This window comes from Bombina bombina, chromosome 6 (assembly GCF_027579735.1).
Source record: "Bombina bombina isolate aBomBom1 chromosome 6, aBomBom1.pri, whole genome shotgun sequence".
Lineage (NCBI taxonomy): Eukaryota > Metazoa > Chordata > Amphibia > Anura > Bombinatoridae > Bombina > Bombina bombina.
In genome coordinates, this window is record NC_069504.1 from 428,067,207 (window position 1) to 428,089,423 (window position 22,217).

A 22,217-nucleotide genomic window follows, 5' to 3' on the forward strand; every position below is an offset into this window, starting at 1 on the left:
GCAATTTGTTATTCAATAGCCAAACTCCACCCACCATTTGCCTTATTTGGAGAAGCTTACACAGTCTGCAGACAGCACGGCTAGTCATAGTATTAGGATAAAGTGCATTGTTTTGTAGTAGTCTGCTAAACCCAATTAGGGATATATATATATATATATATATATATATATATATATATATATATATATATATATATATACACACACACATACACACACATACACACACATACACACACACACACACACATACACACACACACACACAGGTTTAGCCTTGAGAATTCTGCAGTGTGCTTTTATGTTTTGAGGGCTAAGTTGCATGAGAAGGTGGCAAAATAAATAATCAAAGTATTTTGCAAACATTTTTCATTATGCATAAGATTTTATATAAAAATCTTAAGGTGTTTACTCTCCCTTTAATTTATTGATTTTGTTTTTTTTATGGTGCTGATATTTTAATTAATGTTAACTTGCTGCTGCATAAACAACATTGATGCTAAAATAGAATAGTATCATGATATCTTGAAATAAAAAATGCTTTATTATAGTTAATTTATTATTATTGTTTATTATAACATTTATTGTTCAGAATCTTGATGAAATTCGGGAGAGTGAAAGCAAGAAAACCAAACTGGATGAGAAGACTTCCAGTCAGAAAGTGTCAAATAAAGAGTGAGTCCTCCAAGATGTTAGTTTTTTTATATTGTGTATTTTTTCCCATGTGCTGATTACTGTCAGACATCATTTATTTTGCTGAAAAATATTGAACGTCCTTTGCATTAAACTCTGTTGAAATTCATATTCATTTATTGTTAGACACTCTAGTTATGTTTTATATAAAGCTGGTCTGTAATCCTAGCAAAGATTTTTATGTACAAAGGCTGTAAACCGAAACACCAGCAGTTTCAACTGTTTCAGTGTGGATATTTTCAAAATATGTAAAGCACTGCTAAACTGAGAGCATTTCAGTTAACATGAAGTGTTTGAAATATAATTCGGATTATCCTAAGTTATGAAGGTATAATCTAGATTTTATTAGACACAGAGACGAGTATTTTGCTTTCTTTCCTTTACTACTTAAATGGCAGTCATTAAAAGCACATATATTAATACAAGAAAACTGTCATATTTGAAAAAAGACAGTTAAAACAGAGAATAAATCAGTGACCAATAACAATGTAGAACTGATTAGTCCAACACAAAGTAACCAATCAGATTCAAAATATATCCTATAAACTGTCCAACATATACTAACACATCCTCTTTCTTGTCGACTGATGAAGCAAACATAAAATCCATCAAATAACAATAAATCCAACTGAAAAGGCAACCAAGAAGACTGAAGAGTAGGATCTTGAAAAGGAGAGACATCCGTGTCGAATTAACCAACTTGATAGAAGAATTAGAAGATCTACTGGAACTCTGTAACCATTGAAGAAAACTTGCTTGAAGATTCAATTTATCACATAGATGAGAGGGAACAAAATCATCCAGCAGAATATCCATATTATTGATTGATAACTAAAAACAAATGTAAAAAAGATTAATAATATCATAATAAATAAGGGAGGGATAAAATGAATATATACAATAAAGAGGAGGGAAAATACTCGTCTCTGTGTCTTTAATAAAATCTAGATTATACCTTCATAACTTAGGATAATCCGAATTTTATTACAAGACCAGAGACTCATATTTTGCTAGTTTAAAGCAACTAACAAAATAGACTAAGCGAGGCGTGTTCAATGGGTTTAAAATAAAATTGTTTAAAAACAGAATCTGAAGACCAGTCAGCTGCATCCAAAATTTGTTGAAGGGTAGCAGCTTTCAAAAATGCTTTAGAAGCAGCTGATCCTCTAACAGAGTGAGCAGAAAAAGAAAAATCAATACCTGCTTCACTCATAACCCATTTAACCCACCTGGCTATAGATGTAGAACAGACAGGATAATGTGGAGGAACAAAAGATAACAAAAGTTGATTAGAAGAGGGAGAACGAAAAGAAATAGTTCTGCGTTCATACTCTAAGACATAAAACCACACAAAGGATAGGTTCAGAAGGTAAGTAAGGATAGAATATAGACGTTGAAAAAGATTTAGTTCTTTTAGAAATAAAGAAAGTAACACCTTCAGGAGTAAAACGTTTAGAATTATAATCTAAAGCTCTGACATCAGAGACTCTACGAAAAGAAATTAAACATAAGAGTAGCCAATTTAGCAGAAAGTTGTTTCAAAGATAAAAATTCATTAGAAGGCCAAGATTTAAAAAGAGCAAAAATAAGATCAACATCCCAAAATGAAGAATATTTAGGAGCCGGAGGTCTCTTCAATTTAATTGCTTTCATTAATTTACAAACTAAAGGATGTTGACCCACAGGAAAATTATTTACAAAAGAATGTTTAGCAGAAATCGCAGATCTAGAAACATTAATAGTTCTAAAAGCTAAACCAGATTCAAAAAGAGATGTAAGAAAATTAATAACAAAAGCTATATCAACTGAAAGGGGATCCAAACATCTTTCCACGCACCAGCTAGACCATCTGGTCCATGCGGAAAAATAGCATTTTTTGGTCCCCGGGGCCAAAGAGTCTTGAAGGAGTTCTTTAGCATGTTGTGATAAACCTTGGAGAGATGAAGATTGCCCGAGATTGACCACGCAATAAGGCGAAGCGATCCTTGAATGATAAGGTCGTGAGGATGACCTTCTGGATCCGACAAAAGAAGAGGAAAATGGGGAAGAAGAACAGGATGGTTGACAGACAGCTCTAGAAGAGATGGGTACCAAGCTTGAGATGGCCAAAGGGGAGTGATCATGAGAATTGAAAGAAGATCTCGACGGACTACCGATAAGGTTCTCTGAATCATGGAAAACGGAGGAAACGCGTAAGCTGTTTGAAGAGGCCAAGGATGGAGAAATGCATCGATCGCAAGAGCCTCTGGATCTGGACGCCAACTGAAGTAAGGACGAATCTGAAAATTCAGTCTCGACGCAAACAGATCCATTGAAAAGGGACCTCTGACAGATTGGAGCGACTGAAAAACTTGATGATGAAGCTTCCAGTCGCTGGAATCCGTCAGATACCGGGAACCCCAATCCGCTGCTACATTGGATAGACCTGGAATGTATTCCGCTTTGACTGAAATATTTTTGTCCAAGCAAAGATGAATGAAATCTTTCGTAATAATCGATAAATCTCTTGATTTCTCCAACATAGGTGTGTCCGGTCCACGGCGTCATCCTTACTTGTGGGATATTCTCTTCCCCAACAGGAAATGGCAAAGAGCCCAGCAAAGCTGGTCACATGATCCCTCCTAGGCTCCGCCTACCCCAGTCATTCTCTTTGCCGTTGTACAGGCAACATCTCCACGGAGATGGCTTAGAGTTTTTTAGTGTTTAACTGTAGTTTTTATTATTCAATCAAGAGTTTGTTATTTTAAAATAGTGCTGGTATGTACTATTTACTCAGAAACAGAAAAGAGATGAAGATTTCTGTTTGTATGAGGAAAATGATTTTAGCAACCGTTACTAAAATCCATGGCTGTTCCACACAGGACTGTTGAGAGCAATTAACTTCAGTTGGGGGAACAGTGAGCAGTCTCTTGCTGCTTGAGGTATGACACATTCTAACAAGACGATGTAATGCTGGAAGCTGTCATTTTCCCTATGGGATCCGGTAAGCCATGTTTATTAAGATAGTAAATAAGGGCTTCACAAGGGCTTATTAAGACTGTAGACTTTTTCTGGGCTAAATCGATTCATTATTAACACATATTTAGCCTTGAGGAATCATTTAATCTGGGTATTTTGATAAGATTATATCGGCAGGCACTGTTTTAGACACCATATTCTTTAGGGGCTTTCCCAAATCATAGGCAGAGCCTCATTTTCGCGCCGGTGTTGCGCACTTGTTTTTGAGAGGCATGACATGCAGTCGCATGTGTGTGGAGCTCTGATACATAGAAAAGACTTTCTGAAGGCGTCATTTGGTATCGTATTCCCCTTTGGGCTTGGTTGGGTCTCAGCAAAGCAGATACCAGGGACTGTAAAGGGGTTAAAGTTAAAAACGGCTCCGGTTCCGTTATTTTAAGGGTTAAAGCTTCCAAATTTGGTGTGCAATACTTTTAAGGCTTTAAGACACTGTGGTGAAATTTTGGTGAATTTTGAACAATTCCTTCATATTTTTTCGCAATTGCAGTAATAAAGTGTGTTCAGTTTAAAATTTAAAGTGACAGTAACGGTTTTATTTTAAAACGTTTTTTGTACTTTGTTATCAAGTTTATGCCTGTTTAACATGTCTGAACTACCAGATAGACTGTGTTCTGAATGTGGGGAAGCCAGAGTTCCTTCTCATTTAAATAAATGTGATTTATGTGACAATGACAATGATGCCCAAGATGATTCCTCAAGTGAGGGGAGTAAGCATGGTACTGCATCATTCCCTCCTTCGTCTACACGAGTCTTGCCCACTCAGGAGGCCCCTAGTACATCTAGCGCGCCAATACTCCTTACTATGCAACAATTAACGGCTGTAATGGATAATTCTGTCAAAAACATTTTAGCCAAAATGCACACTTATCAGCGTAAGCGCGACTGCTCTGTTTTAGATACTGAAGAGCATGACGACGCTGATAATAATGGTTCTGAAGGGCCCCTAAACCAGTCTGATGGGGCCAGGGAGGTTTTGTCTGAGGGAGAAATTACTGATTCAGGGAACATTTCTCAACAAGCTGAAACTGATGTGATTACGTTTAAATTTAAGTTGGAACATCTCCGCATTCTGCTTAAGGAGGTATTATCCACTCTGGATGATTGTGACAAGTTGGTCATCCCAGAGAAACTATGTAAAATGGACAAGTTCCTAGAGGTCCCGGGGCTCCCAGAAGCTTTTCCTATACCCAAGCGGGTGGCGGACATTGTAAATAAAGAATGGGAAAGGCCCGGTATTCCTTTCGTCCCTCCCCCCATATTTAAAAAATTGTTTCCTATGGTCGACCCCAGAAAGGACTTATGGCAGACAGTCCCCAAGGTCGAGGGAGCGGTTTCCACTTTAAACAAACGCACCACTATACCCATAGAAGATAGTTGTGCTTTCAAAGATCCTATGGATAAAAAAATAGAAGGTTTACTTAAAAAGATGTTTGTTCAGCAGGGTTACCTTCTACAACCAATTTCATGCATTGTCCCTGTCGCTACAGCCGCGTGTTTCTGGTTCGATGAGCTGGTAAAGGCGGTCGATAGTGATTCTCCTCCTTATGAGGAGATTATGGACAGAATCAATGCTCTCAAATTGGCTAATTCTTTCACCTTAGACGCCACTTTGCAATTGGCTAGGTTAGCGGCTAAGAATTCTGGGTTTGCTATTGTGGCGCGCAGAGCGCTTTGGTTGAAATCTTGGTCAGCTGATGCGTCTTCCAAGAACAAGCTACTTAACATTCCTTTCAAGGGGAAAACGCTGTTTGGCCCTGACTTGAAAGAGATTATCTCTGATATCACTGGGGGTAAGGGCCACGCCCTTCCTCAGGATCGGCCTTTCAAGGCCAAAAATAAACCTAATTTTCGTCCCTTTCGTAGAAACGGACCAGCCCAAAGTGCTACGTCCTCTAAGCAAGAGGGTAATACTTCTCAAGCCAAGCCAGCTTGGAGACCAATGCAAGGCTGGAACAAGGGAAAGCAGGCCAAGAAACCTGCCACTGCTACCAAGACAGCATGAAATGTTGGCCCCCGATCTGGGACCGGATCTGGTGGGGGGCAGACTCTCTCTCTTCGCTCAGGCTTGGGCAAGAGATGTTCTGGATCCTTGGGCGCTAGAAATAGTCTCCCAAGGTTATTTTCTGGAGTTCAAGGGGCTTCCCCCAAGGGGGAGGTTCCACAGGTCTCAGTTGTCTTCAGACCACATAAAAAGACAGGCATTCTTACATTGTGTAGAAGACCTGTTAAAAATGGGAGTGATTCATCCTGTTCCATTAGGAGAACAAGGGATGGGGTTCTACTCCAATCTGTTCATAGTTCCCAAAAAAGAGGGAACGTTCAGACCAATCTTAGATCTCAAGATCTTAAACAAGTTTCTCAAGGTTCCATCGTTCAAGATGGAAACCATTCGAACAATTCTTCCTTCCATCCAGGAAGGTCAATTCATGACCACGGTGGATTTAAAGGATGCGTATCTACATATTCCTATCCACAAGGAACATCATCGGTTCCTAAGGTTCGCATTCCTGGACAAGCATTACCAGTTCGTGGCGCTTCCTTTCGGATTAGCCACTGCTCCAAGGATTTTCACAAAGGTACTAGGGTCCCTTCTAGCTGTGCTAAGACCAAGGGGCATTGCCGTAGTACCTTACTTGGTCGACATTCTGATTCAAGCGTCGTCCCTTCCTCAAGCAAAGGCTCACACGGACATTGTCCTGGCCTTTCTCAGATCTCACGGATGGAAAGTGAACGTGGAAAAGAGTTCTCTATCTCCGTCAACAAGGGTTCCCTTCTTGGGAACAATAATAGACTCCTTAGAAATGAGGATTTTTCTGACAGAAGCCAGAAAAACGAAACTTCTAGACTCTTGTCGGATACTTCATTCCGTTCCTCTTCCTTCCATAGCGCAGTGCATGGAAGTGATAGGTTTGATGGTAGCGGCAATGGACATAGTTCCTTTTGCGCGCATTCATCTAAGACCATTACAACTGTGCATGCTCAGTCAGTGGAATGGGGACTATACAGACTTGTCTCCGAAGATACAAGTAAATCAGAGGACCAGAGACTCACTCCGTTGGTGGCTGTCCCTGGACAACCTGTCACAAGGGATGACCTTCCGCAGACCAGAGTGGGTCATTGTCACGACCGACGCCAGTCTGATGGGCTGGGGCGCGGTCTGGGGATCCCTGAAAGCTCAGGGTCTTTGGTCTCGGGAAGAATCTCTTCTACCGATAAATATTCTGGAACTGAGAGCGATATTCAATGCTCTCAAGGCTTGGCCTCAGCTAGCGAGGGCCAAGTTCATACGGTTTCAATCAGACAACATGACAACTGTTGCGTACATCAACCATCAGGGGGGAACAAGGAGTTCCCTAGCGATGGAAGAAGTGACCAAAATCATTCTATGGGCGGAGTCTCACTCCTGCCACCTGTCTGCTATCCACATCCCAGGAGTGGAAAATTGGGAAGCGGATTTTCTGAGTCGTCAGACATTGCATCCGGGGGAGTGGGAACTCCATCCGGAAATCTTTGCCCAAGTCACTCAACTGTGGGGCATTCCAGACATGGATCTGATGGCCTCTCGTCAGAACTTCAAAGTTCCTTGCTACGGGTCCAGATCCAGGGATCCCAAGGCGGCTCTAGTGGATGCACTAGTAGCACCTTGGACCTTCAAACTAGCTTATGTGTTCCCGCCGTTTCCTCTCATCCCCAGGCTGGTAGCCAGGATCAATCAGGAGAGGGCGTCGGTGATCTTGATAGCTCCTGCGTGGCCACGCAGGACTTGGTATGCAGATCTGGTGAATATGTCATCGGCTCCACCATGGAAGCTACCTTTGAGACGAGACCTTCTTGTTCAGGGTCCGTTCAAACATCCGAATCTGGTCTCACTCCAGCTGACTGCTTGGAGATTGAACGCTTGATCTTATCGAAGCGAGGGTTCTCAGATTCTGTTATCGATACTCTTGTTCAGGCCAGAAAGCCTGTAACTAGAAAGATTTACCACAAAATTTGGAAAAAATATATCTGTTGGTGTGAATCTAAAGGATTCCCTTGGGACAAGGTTAAGATTCCTAAGATTCTATCCTTCCTTCAAGAAGGATTGGAAAAAGGATTATCTGCAAGTTCCCTGAAGGGACAGATTTCTGCCTTGTCTGTGTTACTTCACAAAAAGCTGGCAGCTGTGCCAGATGTTCAAGCCTTTGTTCAAGCTCTGGTCAGAATCAAGCCTGTTTACAAACCTTTGACTCCTCCTTGGAGTCTCAACTTAGTTCTTTCAGTTCTTCAGGGGGTTCCGTTTGAACCCTTACATTCCGTTGATATTAAGTTATTATCTTGGAAAGTTTTGTTTTTGGTTGCAATTTCTTCTGCTCGAAGAGTTTCAGAATTATCTGCTCTGCAGTGTTCTCCTCCTTATCTGGTGTTCCATGCAGATAAGGTGGTTTTACGTACTAAACCTGGTTTTCTTCCAAAAATTGTTTCTAACAAAAACATTAACCAGGAGATTATCGTACCTTCTCTGTGTCCGAAACCAGTTTCGAAGAAGGAACGTTTGTTGCACAATTTGGATGTTGTTCGCGCTCTAAAATTCTATTTAGATGCTACAAAGGATTTTAGACAAACATCTTCCTTGTTTGTTGTTTATTCCGGTAAAAGGAGAGGTCAAAAAGCAACTTCTACCTCTCTCTCTTTTTGGATTAAATGCATCATCAGATTGGCTTACGAGACTGCCGGACGGCAGCCTCCCGAAAGAATCACAGCTCATTCCACTAGGGCTGTGGCTTCCACATGGGCCTTCAAGAACGAGGCTTCTGTTGATCAGATATGTAGGGCAGCGACTTGGTCTTCACTGCACACTTTTACCAAATTTTACAAGTTTGATACTTTTGCTTCTTCTGAGGCTATTTTTGGGAGAAAGGTTTTGCAAGCCGTGGTGCCTTCCATTTAGGTGACCTGATTTGCTCCCTCCCTTCATCCGTGTCCTAAAGCTTTGGTATTGGTTCCCACAAGTAAGGATGACGCCGTGGACCGGACACACCTATGTTGGAGAAAACAGAATTTATGTTTACCTGATAAATTACTTTCTCCAACGGTGTGTCCGGTCCACGGCCCGCCCTGGTTTTTTAATCAGGTCTGATAATTTATTTTCTTTAACTACAGTCACCACGGTATCATATGGTTTCTCCTATGCAAATATTCCTCCTTAACGTCGGTCGAATGACTGGGGTAGGCGGAGCCTAGGAGGGATCATGTGACCAGCTTTGCTGGGCTCTTTGCCATTTCCTGTTGGGGAAGAGAATATCCCACAAGTAAGGATGACGCCGTGGACCGGACACACCGTTGGAGAAAGTAATTTATCAGGTAAACATAAATTCTGTTTTTGTACCACCGAGACGATTCAAATAACGAACTTCAGAAATATTGTCCATTCTGAGTAAAATGGACACAGGAAAATAATTTTTTACAAAACTTTTGACTGCAAAAGAGCCTGCCAAAAGTTCTAAGCAGTTGATATGAAAACGTTTTTCTTCTGAAGACCATTTTCCTCCTGTGATAGAGGAACCACACCGAGCTCCCCAGCCAGAACGACTGGCATCGGATTCTATTACCAGATCCGGAGTTTTTCCGAAAATGGCTCTCCCATTCCAAGCTTCTATATGGGTAAGCCACCAGGATAATTCTTCTTTGGCTTCTGAAGAAAGTGGGATTAAATGAGAATATGAAAGACCTTTCTGAAGATGAGAAATTTTTAACCGTTGAAGTTCCCTGTAATGAAGAGGAGCTGGGAAAATAGCCTGAATAGAGGATGAAAGTAACCCAACTATTCTGGCTATAGTCCTGATGGGAACCAGAGATAAAGAGTCTTCGAAATTTCTTTCTTGATGTTCACAATTTTCTCCCTTGGAAGACTGAGAGTAGATTTTACAGTATCTATTTGAAAACCTAAAAAGGTTAAAGATTTGGTTGGAGAAAGAACTGACTTCTGTTTGTTGACAATGAAACCTAAATTTTCTAAAATATATAAAGTAAGATTGAGTTGAGATTTTAGAATGACAGAGTTCTGATTCATAATCAAAATATCGTCTAAATAAATAATAAGACGAACTCTTCGAAGGCGAAGCCAAGTAACAATAGGTTTCATTAATTTGGTGAAAATCCAAGGAGCTGAAGATAAACCGAAAGGCATACAAGTGAAACTCCAAGTTTTCCCTTCCCAAACAAAAGTCAGAAATTTCCTGTGAAGCTGAGCTACAGGAACTGTCAAATAAGCATCTGTCAAATCTAGTCTGATTAAAAAATCGTTGTCTAAAAGGCAATCTCTCAACAGATGAATACCTTCCATCTTGAAATGCTGATAAACAACAAAAGAATTTAAAGTCCTTAAATTTATTACTGGGCGAAATTGTCCGTTTTTCTTTTTTGCCAGAAAAATATTGCTTAGAAAACAATTTTAAGGGTTTGAAACCAGTTCTATAGCTTGTTTTGATAAAAGGTTTGAAATTTCGTTTTGAACCAAAATTTTGTCTGAATTTGAAAATTTTATTGGGATAGGAAGAAAATTCTGGACAGGAGGAGAAATAAAATCTATAAAAAGACCTGAAACGGTGTTAAGAACCCACTGATCTGTAGTAATCAGATTCCAATTGTGTGCAAAGAGGGATAATCTGCCTCCTATTATGTTTTGGGAAGAAATATGAGAGGGAAGAAAAAGATTTACCTTGTGAAGCACGGGATCTTTGTCTTGAACGCTGGATCCTAGGATTCCAAAGTCTTCCTCTTGATGGGAAAAAACCTGAGGAAACTGGGTTTTGATAATGTCTTTGCTGCTGGAATTGCTGGTTTGTGAAATGAGACCTATTGGGGTATGAAGCCCGGCCGGGAAAGCGGCCTCTACCTTTCCCAGCCTGTTCGGAGAAACGATCCTGATGGAAAATCTTTTTCATGGATGTTCTCACTTTATTTAAATTAGAGAAAGTGTTTACATAACTGTTTAATTCTTTTATAAATGTATCACCAAATAACAGACCATTAGTGTCTGGGTGAATCTCATTAATAGCGAAATCGCATACTCTGGGGTAAATTCTTCTCAATAAATTACGTCTGCGCTCAGTATACATTGCAGAGTTAGCATTACCTAAAAAGGTAAGCATTCTCTGCAACCATTCCCTAACAATGATAGGATCTAAAAGGGAATTATCATACACAGCCTGTTCAGAAAGATCAAATAATTTTGATAGGGGGCCAACTGTGTCAAGCATTTTATCCTGACATATCTTCCAAGCCCTATCCATACCTTTTTTAAGCTTAAACCCAGGTGAACCAATGAATTTCAAAATTTTTGGGTCCACTTCTGGGGTACAACTAGCGTTATTTGGTAAAATGGGCCTGGGACACTCAGCCCTCATTTTATTACGAGAATCCCTTTTAAGGGGTTGTCGAAGCTGAAAGTCAATGAACTCAGCAATGTCAGAAGACAGGCACCATTCCGAAGATCTCGGATGATGCAAATCATCTGCATTGAATCTAGGATTTCCTAGACAATCAAAAAATTTTACTTTGTTAGATACAATATGTTTTGACTTTTTTAGGTGTTTTTTAAATTTTTTGATTTTCGGCGAAGCCGATGAATCTTCTGAGGAAGAGTGAGAAACATAATCCTCAGATATAACTGAATCCAATGTGAATCGGAATTCACTTCAGTCTCAGAAACAATTTCAGAAATATCTTTATTGGCCAAAGCCTCTCCCATCAGTAACCTCTTGGGAGTAGAGGAAAAAACAGGGGTTTTCCTTCCTTTCCTGCAAGGAACAGAAACATTTGAAGCCATCTGGCGAGACTTTTTAACTAGTTTCTTGCAAGTTTTAACTGCACTAGAAACAGTTCTTTTTCTTTTCAAAGCTTTTTTGGAATTTGATTTATTAATTAATAAAGAAATTTTTTCAAGCATGGAGTTCATAGAAACGTCAATCATCTTTTGAACGCCTTCAGAATTGAGAGAAGGATTCAAATCTGAAGTCTGAGACATTTTTTGAAAAATTGTATTTTATATATTATTAAAAAAATTTAAAATATATAAATGAATAAAATAAATTTAATCTTATAATAAACCTTGAAAATAATAAAAGAATTGCCCCAAAGAATGTGATTACAAAAACGGAATTTAAATTATATATTACAGAAAATAAAATAATGAATTAAAAACAGTTGTGTTTAAACTTATTCTCCAAAATAACTTGACTAATAACTTAGGCAACACTAGATGGCGATAAAACTCTTAGATGAATTCCAGAAGTCAAACTAAAATGTTTTATTTTCCTCAGGATCGCAACAAAGTTGCGATCGTACCCGGCAAAAGAAACAGCTGAGTTGGAATGAAAATAGGCGGGAAGAAAAAACGTAAGTGCGTAGGAGACTGACGCACCGCGCATGCGCAAAGGGAATGAAGAAGCCAAGATGGCCAACAGAAAAAACGGAAGACAGAAGAAATGGCTGGTAACAAAAATAAAAGGGGCTAAAAGGCTAAAAATGATTAGCGACTATGGGGCAAATAAGAAATAAAGATATATAAAAGACACAAACCCGGAAAAAACTTTAATGTGAAAAATAAAGTAAAAGTGAGAAAAAACGTTACAACTTTGAATCATGTAAGCCAGGATTTGATCTATGGGTTAGGGTAGAGGGATAATGAACTAATCATTAAGCTATAATAGAAGCTAGACAAAGAAAATAAACAATGACAATAATATAAACAATGGTTAAATAAATAATAATAGGTTGAAGGCTGAAATAAAAAACAAACCTTAAACCAACTATTATTTAAAATAATGAATACAATACTTATCTCATTCAGAAGCAGTAAAAGAAAGAGGATGTGTTAGTATATGTTGGACAGTTTATAGGATATATTTTGAATCTGATTGGTTACTTTGTGTTGGTCTAATCAGTTCTACATTGTTATTGGTCACTGATTTATTCTCTGTTTTAACTGTCTTTTTTCAAATGACAGTTTTCTTGTATTAATATATGTGCTTTTAATGACTGCCATTTAAGTAGTAAAGGAAAGAAAGCAAAATATGAGTCTCTGGTCTTGTAATAAAATTGTTGTTGTTATGAACTAAAGAAAAAACATAAGTGGTAAGCTAGTGACTTTATTTATATGTATTCAGGTCTGCGAAGCAGACCCCAGTAAAAGAAAAAGAGCCACTACCATCTCCTGTCCCACCTGCATTACCGAAGGATTCTAAGGCAGATCACGGAACACGCAAAAGAACAGTCAGCCAGTCATCCCTAAAATCTGGCAGTAGTAGCTCTACCAAGGAAAGCAGCACCAAAAGTAGTTCCTCAGCGAAGCAGAAAAAGATAGAAGGAAAGACTTCGAGCAATGTCAAGGATACTAAGGTAAACGTTTTCCCATTGTGCCTCGAATGCTTTTTATACATAAACAATTGCAAATTTAGACTGCCGAAAATAATTTCCTTTAATGAATTTTATAGTGCAAGAATTACATTCACTAATTTTGTTAAAACATATCATTTTAGCACTAGTGTTTAACCCCTGCAAAGCGGAAAGAGTAATATATGCAAAACCATAGGGTAAGGGTCCCTATAACCTCTTGACCCTTCCCCTGATTTTTCTTTATGGAATTACAAAAAATATAAATGCCATATTTCAAGGGGAAATAATTTATCTTCTTTCTCTGACTTGGCCAATTATGTATTCTCAGTGATCTTTTCTTCATATGTTTTGACACATTATTTTTTTTGTCCTAGCCAAACCTTCCTTATTTATTTCGGGAGATAATTACTCTTTTAAATGTTCAATGGACAAAAAAAGCAGATCTAAGCAGGATTTAATATTAAAACTTAGTTCTACAAAAAATGTATGTCTGTTAGGATAGTCTTATTTTACTGACTTACTGACGTTATTATATTTTAAAAATGTGTTTAAAGGACCAATAAATACAGTAGATTTGCATAATCAACAAATGCATAAAAAATACAACACTTAGTCTGAACTTCAAATGAGTAGTAGATCTTTTTTAGACAAATTTCAAAGTTATGTCTATTTCCACTACTGTATCATGTGACAGCCATCAGCCAATCACAAATGCATAAACGTATGTTCTGTGAATTCTTGCTCATGCTCAATAGGAGCTGGTGACTCAAAAAATGTAAATATGGGGGGGAGGAGGAGCTAACTCCTGTAATGGCAGGACATATCTTGATGGAGCTCCGGAGCTAAGTTACGGATTATCAACTACTTTCAGACTCTATATGCCTCATAAGGGGTGATAATAGCTTTTCTCTTGTAAGGTGTATCCGGTCCACAGGTTCATCCATTACTTGTGGGATTTTCTCCTTCCCAACAGGAAGTTGCAAGAGGACACCCACAGCAGAGCTGTCTATATAGCTCCTCCCCTAACTGCCACCCCCAGTCATTCTCTTGCAACTCTCGACAAGAAAGGAAGTATCAAGAGATATGTGGTGACTTAGTGTAGTTTTTACCTTGGATCAAGAGTTTATTTTTAAACGGTACCGGCGTTGTACTGTTTTTCTCTCAGGCAGAAATTAGAAGAAGAATTCTGCCTGGAGATTTGATGATCTTAGCGGTTTGTAACTAAGGTCCATTGCTGTTCTCACTCATAACTGATGAATATGGGAAAACTTCAGTTGGGGGAACGGCCTGCAGATTACCTGCTTTGAGGTATGTTCAGTATTTTTATTTCTAGAGAGAGGAATAAGTTCTAGAAAATGCTGACAGAGCCTTGTGTATTTGAGGTAAGCCTGATGCAGTGATTTAACAGCGACTGGGATCATGCTTACATAACAGGGTAATACTCATGTTAATATTCATATTGCTTAGTGACAAAACGTTTACATGATTTCATAAATAGGACGTTTTTTCTCTGAGGGAGATAAGTCTTTATTTGGGGCCTAGTTTCCACATGGCTAGTCAGATACTCCTAGGAGTATTTTCTTAAGGCCCCTCTGACATCCAGTACATGGTGGGAGGGGCCTATTTTAGCGCTCTAACTGCGCAGTTTTATTACAGACTGAGACATCCAGCTTCCCTAGAAGAGTCCTCTGGCATCTGAGAACCATTTCAAAGGGGTTATTTCTGCACACATTTTTTAACGTTTTTCAATCCGTTTTGGGGGTTAAGGGGTTAATCATCCATTTGCAAGTGGGTGCAATGCTGTTTTAGTCCCTTATTCACACTGTAAAAATTTCAACGCAGGACTTGGTATGCAGATCTGGTGGACATGTCATCCCTTCCACCATGGACTCTGCCGCTGAGGCAGGACCTTCTACTCCAAGGTCCATTCAAACATCCAAATCTAATTTCTCTGCGGCTGACTGCTTGGAGATTGAACGCTTGATTTTATCAAAACGTTTCTCCGAGTCGGTCATTGATACCTTAATTCAGGCTCGAAAGCCTGTCACCAGGAAAATCTATCATAAGATATGGTGTAAATATCTTCATTGGTGTGAATCCAAGGGTTACTCATGGAGTAAAGTCAGGATTCCTAGGATATTATCCTTTCTCCAAGAAGGATTGGAGAAGGGTTTGTCAGCTAGTTCCTTAAAGGGACAGATTTCTGCTCTGTCTATTCTTCTGCACAAGCGTCTGGCAGTTGTTCCAGACGTTTTTTCAGGCTTTAGTTAGAATCAAGCCTGTGTTTAAACCTGTTGCTCCGCCATGGAGTTTAAATTTAGTTCTTAAAGTTCTTCAAGGGGTTCCGTTTGAACCTCTGCATTCCATAGATATCAAGCTTTTATCTTGGAAAGTTCTGTTTTTGGTAGCTATCTCTTCGGCTCAAAGAGTTTCAGAGTTATCTGCCTTACAGTGCGTTTCCCCTTATCTGATATTCCATACAGATAAGGTAGTGTTGCGTACCAAACCTGGATTTCTTCCTAAGGTGGTATCTAATAAGAATATCAATCAGGAGATTGTAGTTCCGTCACTGTGTCCTAATCCTTCTTCAAAGAAGGAAAGTCTAATACGCAATCTTGACGTGGTTCGTGCTTTAAAGTTTTATTTACAAGCTACTAAGGATTTTCGTCAAACATCTGCATTGTTTGTTGTCTACTCTGGACAGAGGAGAGGCCAAAAGGCTTCGGCATCTTCTCTTTCTTTTTGGCTAAGAAGCATAATCCGTTTAGCTTATGAGACTGCTGGCCAGCAGCTTCCTGAAAGAATTACAGCTCATTCCACTAGAGCGGTAGCTTCCACATGGGCTTTTAAAAATGAGACCTCTGTTGAACAGATTTGTAAGGCGACGACTTGGTCTTCGCTTCATACTTTTTCTAAATTCTACAAATTTTATACTTTTGCTTCCTCGGAGGCTATTTTTGGGAGAAAGGTCTTGCAGGCAGTGGTGCCTTCCGTTTAAGTTCCTGCCTTGTCCCTCCCTTCATCCGTGTCCTAAAGCTTTGGTATTGGTATCCCACAAGTAATGGATGAACCCGTGGACTGGATACACCTTACAAGAGAAAACAAAATTTATGCTTACCTGATAAATTTCTTTCTCTTGTGGTGTATCCAGTCCACGGCCCGCCCTGTCACTTTAAGGCAGGTGTGTTTTATTTTTAAACTACAGTCACCACTGCACCCTATAGTTTCTCCTTTTTCTTGCTTGTCTTCGGTCGAATGACTGGGGGTGGCAGTTAGGGGAGGAGCTATATAGACAGCTCTGCTGTGGGTGTCCTCTTGCAACTTCCTGTTGGGAAGGAGAATATCCCACAAGTAATGGATGAATCCTTGGACTGGATACACCACAAGAGAGAAATTTATCAGGTAAGCATAAATTTTGTTTTTAACATCCAGATGACCTATCTGAAGCTCCAGCGGTCCCAAGTGCTAAAAATTGGCTTACACACTTAGCCTATATTGGACGACACAACCACAAGGTGGATTACTATACTAATATCACAGGCTGGTATGGCACGACACTTGTCTCCAAGCACAGCCCTGTTAAGCAGCATGCAGAACGGTGAGGGTGAGAATGCACCCAAAGAGCAGCGGAAACGGAAGCCTTACATCCCACAGATTCTGCTATACTAGTGATGAGGACCCAGGATGTACTAGATGCACAAACGTTTGGGGTTTTGCACCATAAGCGTCAGCGATCTCTTCTAATGCTCTTCTCACAGGAGCCTGATGTTCAGCTACATCCCGACGACGGGCCTAGGTGGCATGGGTCCTACTTGCACTTTGGCTGCTCTCAACGGATCTCGGATTTCAAACTGACCCAGGTCCTCGTGCACTGTTCTTTGACCCTAAGATCTGGGTAGGGTGACTGCCTAACAAACTCTGGGCAGTGTCCGGATTGCTCCCCCACAAACTACAACAGGCCACTACCTGATTTTCAACATTGAGACTTTCTTCAGATTGAGTATTCATACCTAGCTATTAGTGGCTAGATGGTTAATACACCGGATGACGGCCTTAGGGCCTGAAGTATGTGAACTAATTGCTCTGGACATCCCAATATTCCCCTTATAACATTAGTTACACGGCATTAGTTTTTCTAGTTTGGTGTATTAAGTTAACTCTCTTCAGCCAAGCAAATAGAGCCATAGAGCCTCGGTTTCCCATGTGTATATAAATGGGACCTAAAGCTCTGTATTCACACCAGCATAGTCCTATCCCCTTATAGACCTGAGAGAAGCTTCAGCCATACAAGAGAGTGTCTGTGTATCTGCATCGTTGCTAATCCTTAGCGGTCTTATGTATATATTTGCAGATTTTATAGGTATACCTCTTAAACTCCTCATAGTTTATGCTTGTATTCATCTAACTAAGTCATTATCTAAAGGTCCACGCATGAGCATGTATTTCCTTAGAATGTTTTATGACTATCTTAATGCTGACTGGCCTGTCTTACTTATATACTATTATTTACTGTGCTGGTAATGCAGGACGCTGCGCTCCCTTTAATTTATCTAGGTTTAGCACTATCAGCTGATTTTACATTCATCAGGATACACCCCATAGTACTGGTCACATATACCTTATTCTGGCTGTCCAGAACTACCTAGAATATTTCAGGAGGCTAATTACCATAACCGGTTGGGAATCGCACCCAAGCCCTAGTTCCATAGAGCCCAGGCTCTCCATGTGTATAATAAGTGTGCCCTAAAGTTCTACATTCACACCAGTATAGTCCTATCCCCTTATAGACCTGAGAGAAGCTTCAGCCATACAAGAGTGTGTGTGTGTGTATCTGCATCTTTGCAAATCCTTACTTGTCTTAGGTATATATTTGCAGATTTTATAGATCTACCACTTAAACTCCTCATAGTTTATGCTTGTAATCATTCAACTTAGTATTTATATACAGGTCCATGAATAAGCACGTATTCCATTGGAATGGTATATGAATATCTTAATTCTGACGGGCCTGACTTATTTATATACTATTATTCACTGTATCTGTAATCTCGGAGGTTGAAATCCTTTAACTTACCTAGTTTTAGATCTGTAAGCTGACCTTACTGTTACATTCATTAGTATGCACCCCCGCAGTACTGGTCACATATACTTTATTCTGGCTCACTAGAATATTCCATGAGGCTATTTAACGCAACGGGTTAGGAGTTATATTGAAGCCCTAGTTTACTTTAAACTAAGGGTCAAACCTTTACTACCCCTCGCATATTTCTCACACATAGTTTAATATGCCATTTCCTATTAATGACATCTTCACTTCAGCTTATTTCTCACTGCCTATGCATAATATGGAATCGTACATAACCCATTGAAGACTAGTGTGTACGCTTTTGCTATGTTTTGCACATGCGCTCCTTGTGTTTTGAAACATCACTGCCCAAAAAAAACACAGAAGTTTTCAGATTGCAGAACGGCAGTGTCCCATGCTTGTGGGTACTGGGTAAGGAGGCAAGATGCATGCTGTTTGTGGTGCTTATAAACAATGTGCTTACAGTATTATCAGTGTATTGGTCCTAAGAATACTTGGCCACACAAAGATCTCAACTGCACCAATACACTGATAATTCTGTAAGCATGTTTATAAGCACCGCAACCAGCACACACCCTACCTCCTTACCCAGTACCCATAAATCATAAACATTACACTAACTTTTTTTACCCAATTGTTTATTTTATTTTAAATTCACAATGAACCATAATCTATGCGCTTTAAAAAGACACGCAGTGAGGATGCCCTAAATTGTTATAATCCTCCACGGTCCTATACTCAAATTTTTCCCTGACTAACTGAGCATGCACAAAGTCACACGAGCTGCGTTGTGATGTCACGCACACTAGCGAGAACGAGCATAACAAGAAACGCACAAAAAATTACAAGAGGGAAGAAGAAGCATGGGGTGAAGTCAGGAGGCCATTTCCTAATGGCTGAGTAATGGAGATTTTGTTTGAAAATGTAATTTGCCGTTGGTCCTGCAGTATGGGGCACCGGATGAAGGAGCATTATAGAAGGTAATAAATCTGTACAGTTAAACTTAACTAAAGTGTAGACTGTCCCTTTAATCAAGGGTCAGTTTATTACTACTATAGTCCTCAAGGATTCTTATCTATACTTCCCTATACATAGGGATTATTTTCAGTTACTGAGGTTTTATATATCTGCAAAACTCTGCCAGTTTGCCACTGTGTGGGATATACTCTTGCCTGTAATCAGAATCGGGACATTCCAGTTGCTCTTTATCTGGCTAATATCTAGTACCTATAGCTCCTTATATCCTGCTATGAGGGTAGCGTTTACAGGCGTTATAATAGACTCAATCCTTAAAGGGCAAATGTAGTCAAATATACTCTCGTGTTGTAACAATAGTATACCGTTAAATCTTTTTTCAATGTACATCCTATTTGAAATCTTATTCGTTTTTAATACATCACTTTTTTAATTTTAATTGTTTTCCAAACCCACTGATTTATAGTCCGTAGCTGTATTCCAATCCTGGAGGACAACTCCAGTTGGAAGATGGCGACTACAGGAAATGCGCATGCGCGATTTCACGCAACGTCATCGGATAGATAGAAAATAATGCACACGCACATTAAATTTCAGTCTGTTGTCAGCGATGTCGGCTTCTGTGCCAATATGCGCATGCAAGACTAATAGAAAACAATTGCACATGCGCTGAGTGACGAAAATGTATTTAAATTACATGCTAATACTGGCCATACGATTGGCAAGTATGTTATTGCTTAGACGGCCCACATTTGAGGGCTGGATAACGACGTCATTGACAGAAAATAAAAGTTTATTTTTATGCTAAAGGGAGCTTCGTTTTTCAAAATGAAAAGTTACCTTACGTTTATATTATTTTTGCAATGTTTAATGTTGAGTGCGTTTTGCTTAAGGTCAGCAAAAGTTAGTATTCCTTTAATGCAAAGTTCCGTCAGGAAAATAGATGCATATTAAGATTCTGAGGGTGTGTCTTTTTCCACCCTGGAATCTGAACTTACTTTTCTATATATTACAAGGTTCTTCTCTTGAACCTTTGGAATGAAAAAGAGAAACAAGAAGGGCCGCCTCCTAGTGTAGCCAATGACAACAATGAGTTATTGAGAAAAAAGTAAAATGGGTGCTCACAATATCTGAAGGCAAAGATAATGCCTAGGTAAACAAGCTGAGAACTCTGTGTCCCAGCACATTATGCACGAACGTGGGCTGCTTCTTCCAGTACCAAATATGGAACACAAGCATCTAAAATTAAACAAATCGAAAAAGGGCGCCTCTCTTGAATCTTTGCATTACTTTGCTATTGTCTATTAAAGTGATCGTAAACCCAATGTCTTTCATGTAATTAGCAAGAGTCCATGAGCTAGTGACGTATGGGACATTCCTACCAGGAGGAGCAAAGTTTCCCAAACCTCAAAATGCCTATAAATACACCCCTCACCACACCCACAATTCAGTTTTACAAAGTGGTGGTGAAGTAAGTTTGTGCTAGATTCTTCGTTGATATGCGCTTCGCAGCAGGCTGGAGCCCGGTTTTCCTCTCAGAGTGCAGTGAATGTCAGAGGGATGTGAAGAGAGTATTGCCTATTTGAATACCATGGTCTCCTTCTATGGGATCTATTTCATAGGTTTTCTGTTATCGGTCGTAGAGATTTCTTCTCCTACCTCCCTTTTCAGATCGACGATATACTCTAATATACCATTACCTCTACTGATTGTAGATGAGTGTCTTGGGGTAAGTAAGTCTTATTTTATTATGACACTCTTAAGCTATGGTTGGGCACTTTATTTATAAAGTTCTAAATATATGTGTTTAAACTTATATTTGCCATGATTCAGGGTAATCAGTATTCCTTATTTCAGACAGTCAGTTTCATTATTTGGGATAATGCATATGAATGATTATTTTTTCTTACCTTAAAAGTTTTTCAATTGACTTTTTTCCCTGTGGGCTGTTAGGCTCGCGGGAGCTGAAAATGCTTCAATTTATTGCGTCATTTTTGGCGCAAATTTTTTTTGTCATTTCCGCCGCCCTATTTGACGCCGGAAGTTGTTTGTGGTTGCGTCATTTTTTTGACGTTTTTGTGTTCAGACGTTTTTTTGCGCCAAAAAATGTGGGCGTTATTTTTTTCGGCGTCATACTTAGCGCCAAAAAATATAGGCGTTGTACTTAGTGCCAATAATGTGGGCGTCATTTTTGGCGCCAAAAAATGTGGGCGTCATTCTTGTCTCCACCTTTTTTTCCACATTATTTCAGTCTCATTTTTCATTGCTTCTGGTTGCTAAAGGCTTGTTCATTGGCATTTTTTCCCATTCCTGAAACTGTCATTTAAGGAATTTGATAATTTTGCTTTATATGTTGTTTTTTCTATTACATATTGCAAGATGTCTCAACTTGACCCTGGATCAGAATCTACTTCTGGAAAGACGCTGCCTGATGCTGGTTCTACCAAAGTTAAGTGCATTTGTTGTAAACTTTGGTAACTGTTCCTCCGGCTGTAGTTTGTGATGAATGTCATGATAAACTTGCTAATGCAGATAGTATTTCCATTAGTAATAATCCATTACCTGTTGTTGTTCCCTCAACATCTAATGCTCAGGATGTTCCTGTTAATGTAAAAGAATTTGTTTCTAAATCTATTAGGAAGGCTCTGTCTGTTATTCCTCCTTCCAGTAAACGTAAAAGGTCTTTTAAAACTTCTCATATTTCAGATGAATTTTTAAGTGACCGTCATCATTTTAACTTGTCTGTTTCTGATGAGGATTTATCTGGTTCAGAAGATTCTGTCTCAGATATTGACACTGATAAATCTTCATATTTATTTAAAATGGAATTTATTCGTTCTTTACTTACTTAAAGAAGTGTTAATCACATTAGATATGGAGGAGTCTAGTCCTCTTGATACTAAATCTACTGAGCGTTTAAATTCGGTTTTCAAACCTCATATAGTTATTCCAGAAGTTTTTCCTGTCCCTGATGCTATTTCTGAAGTAATTTATAGGGAATGGAATAATTTGGGTACTTCATTTACTCCTTCTCAAAAGTTTAAGAAATTGTACCCTGTGCCATCTGATA

The 22,217-nt window shown here is 39.3% G+C and overlaps 1 protein-coding gene across 2 annotated transcripts in view; it reads left to right on the forward strand.

Moving 5' to 3' along the window:
• The window catches only part of AFF4 (ALF transcription elongation factor 4), a 433,430-nt gene that overhangs the window by 285,629 nt on the left and 125,584 nt on the right, over positions 1 to 22,217 (forward strand). For both annotated transcript variants that reach the window (XM_053717172.1, XM_053717174.1), the window contains 2 exons: positions 593 to 675; positions 12,858 to 13,089. In XM_053717172.1, coding sequence (XP_053573147.1) covers positions 593 to 675; positions 12,858 to 13,089 — 315 coding nt within the window. The remainder of the gene's footprint in view (positions 1 to 592; positions 676 to 12,857; positions 13,090 to 22,217) is intronic.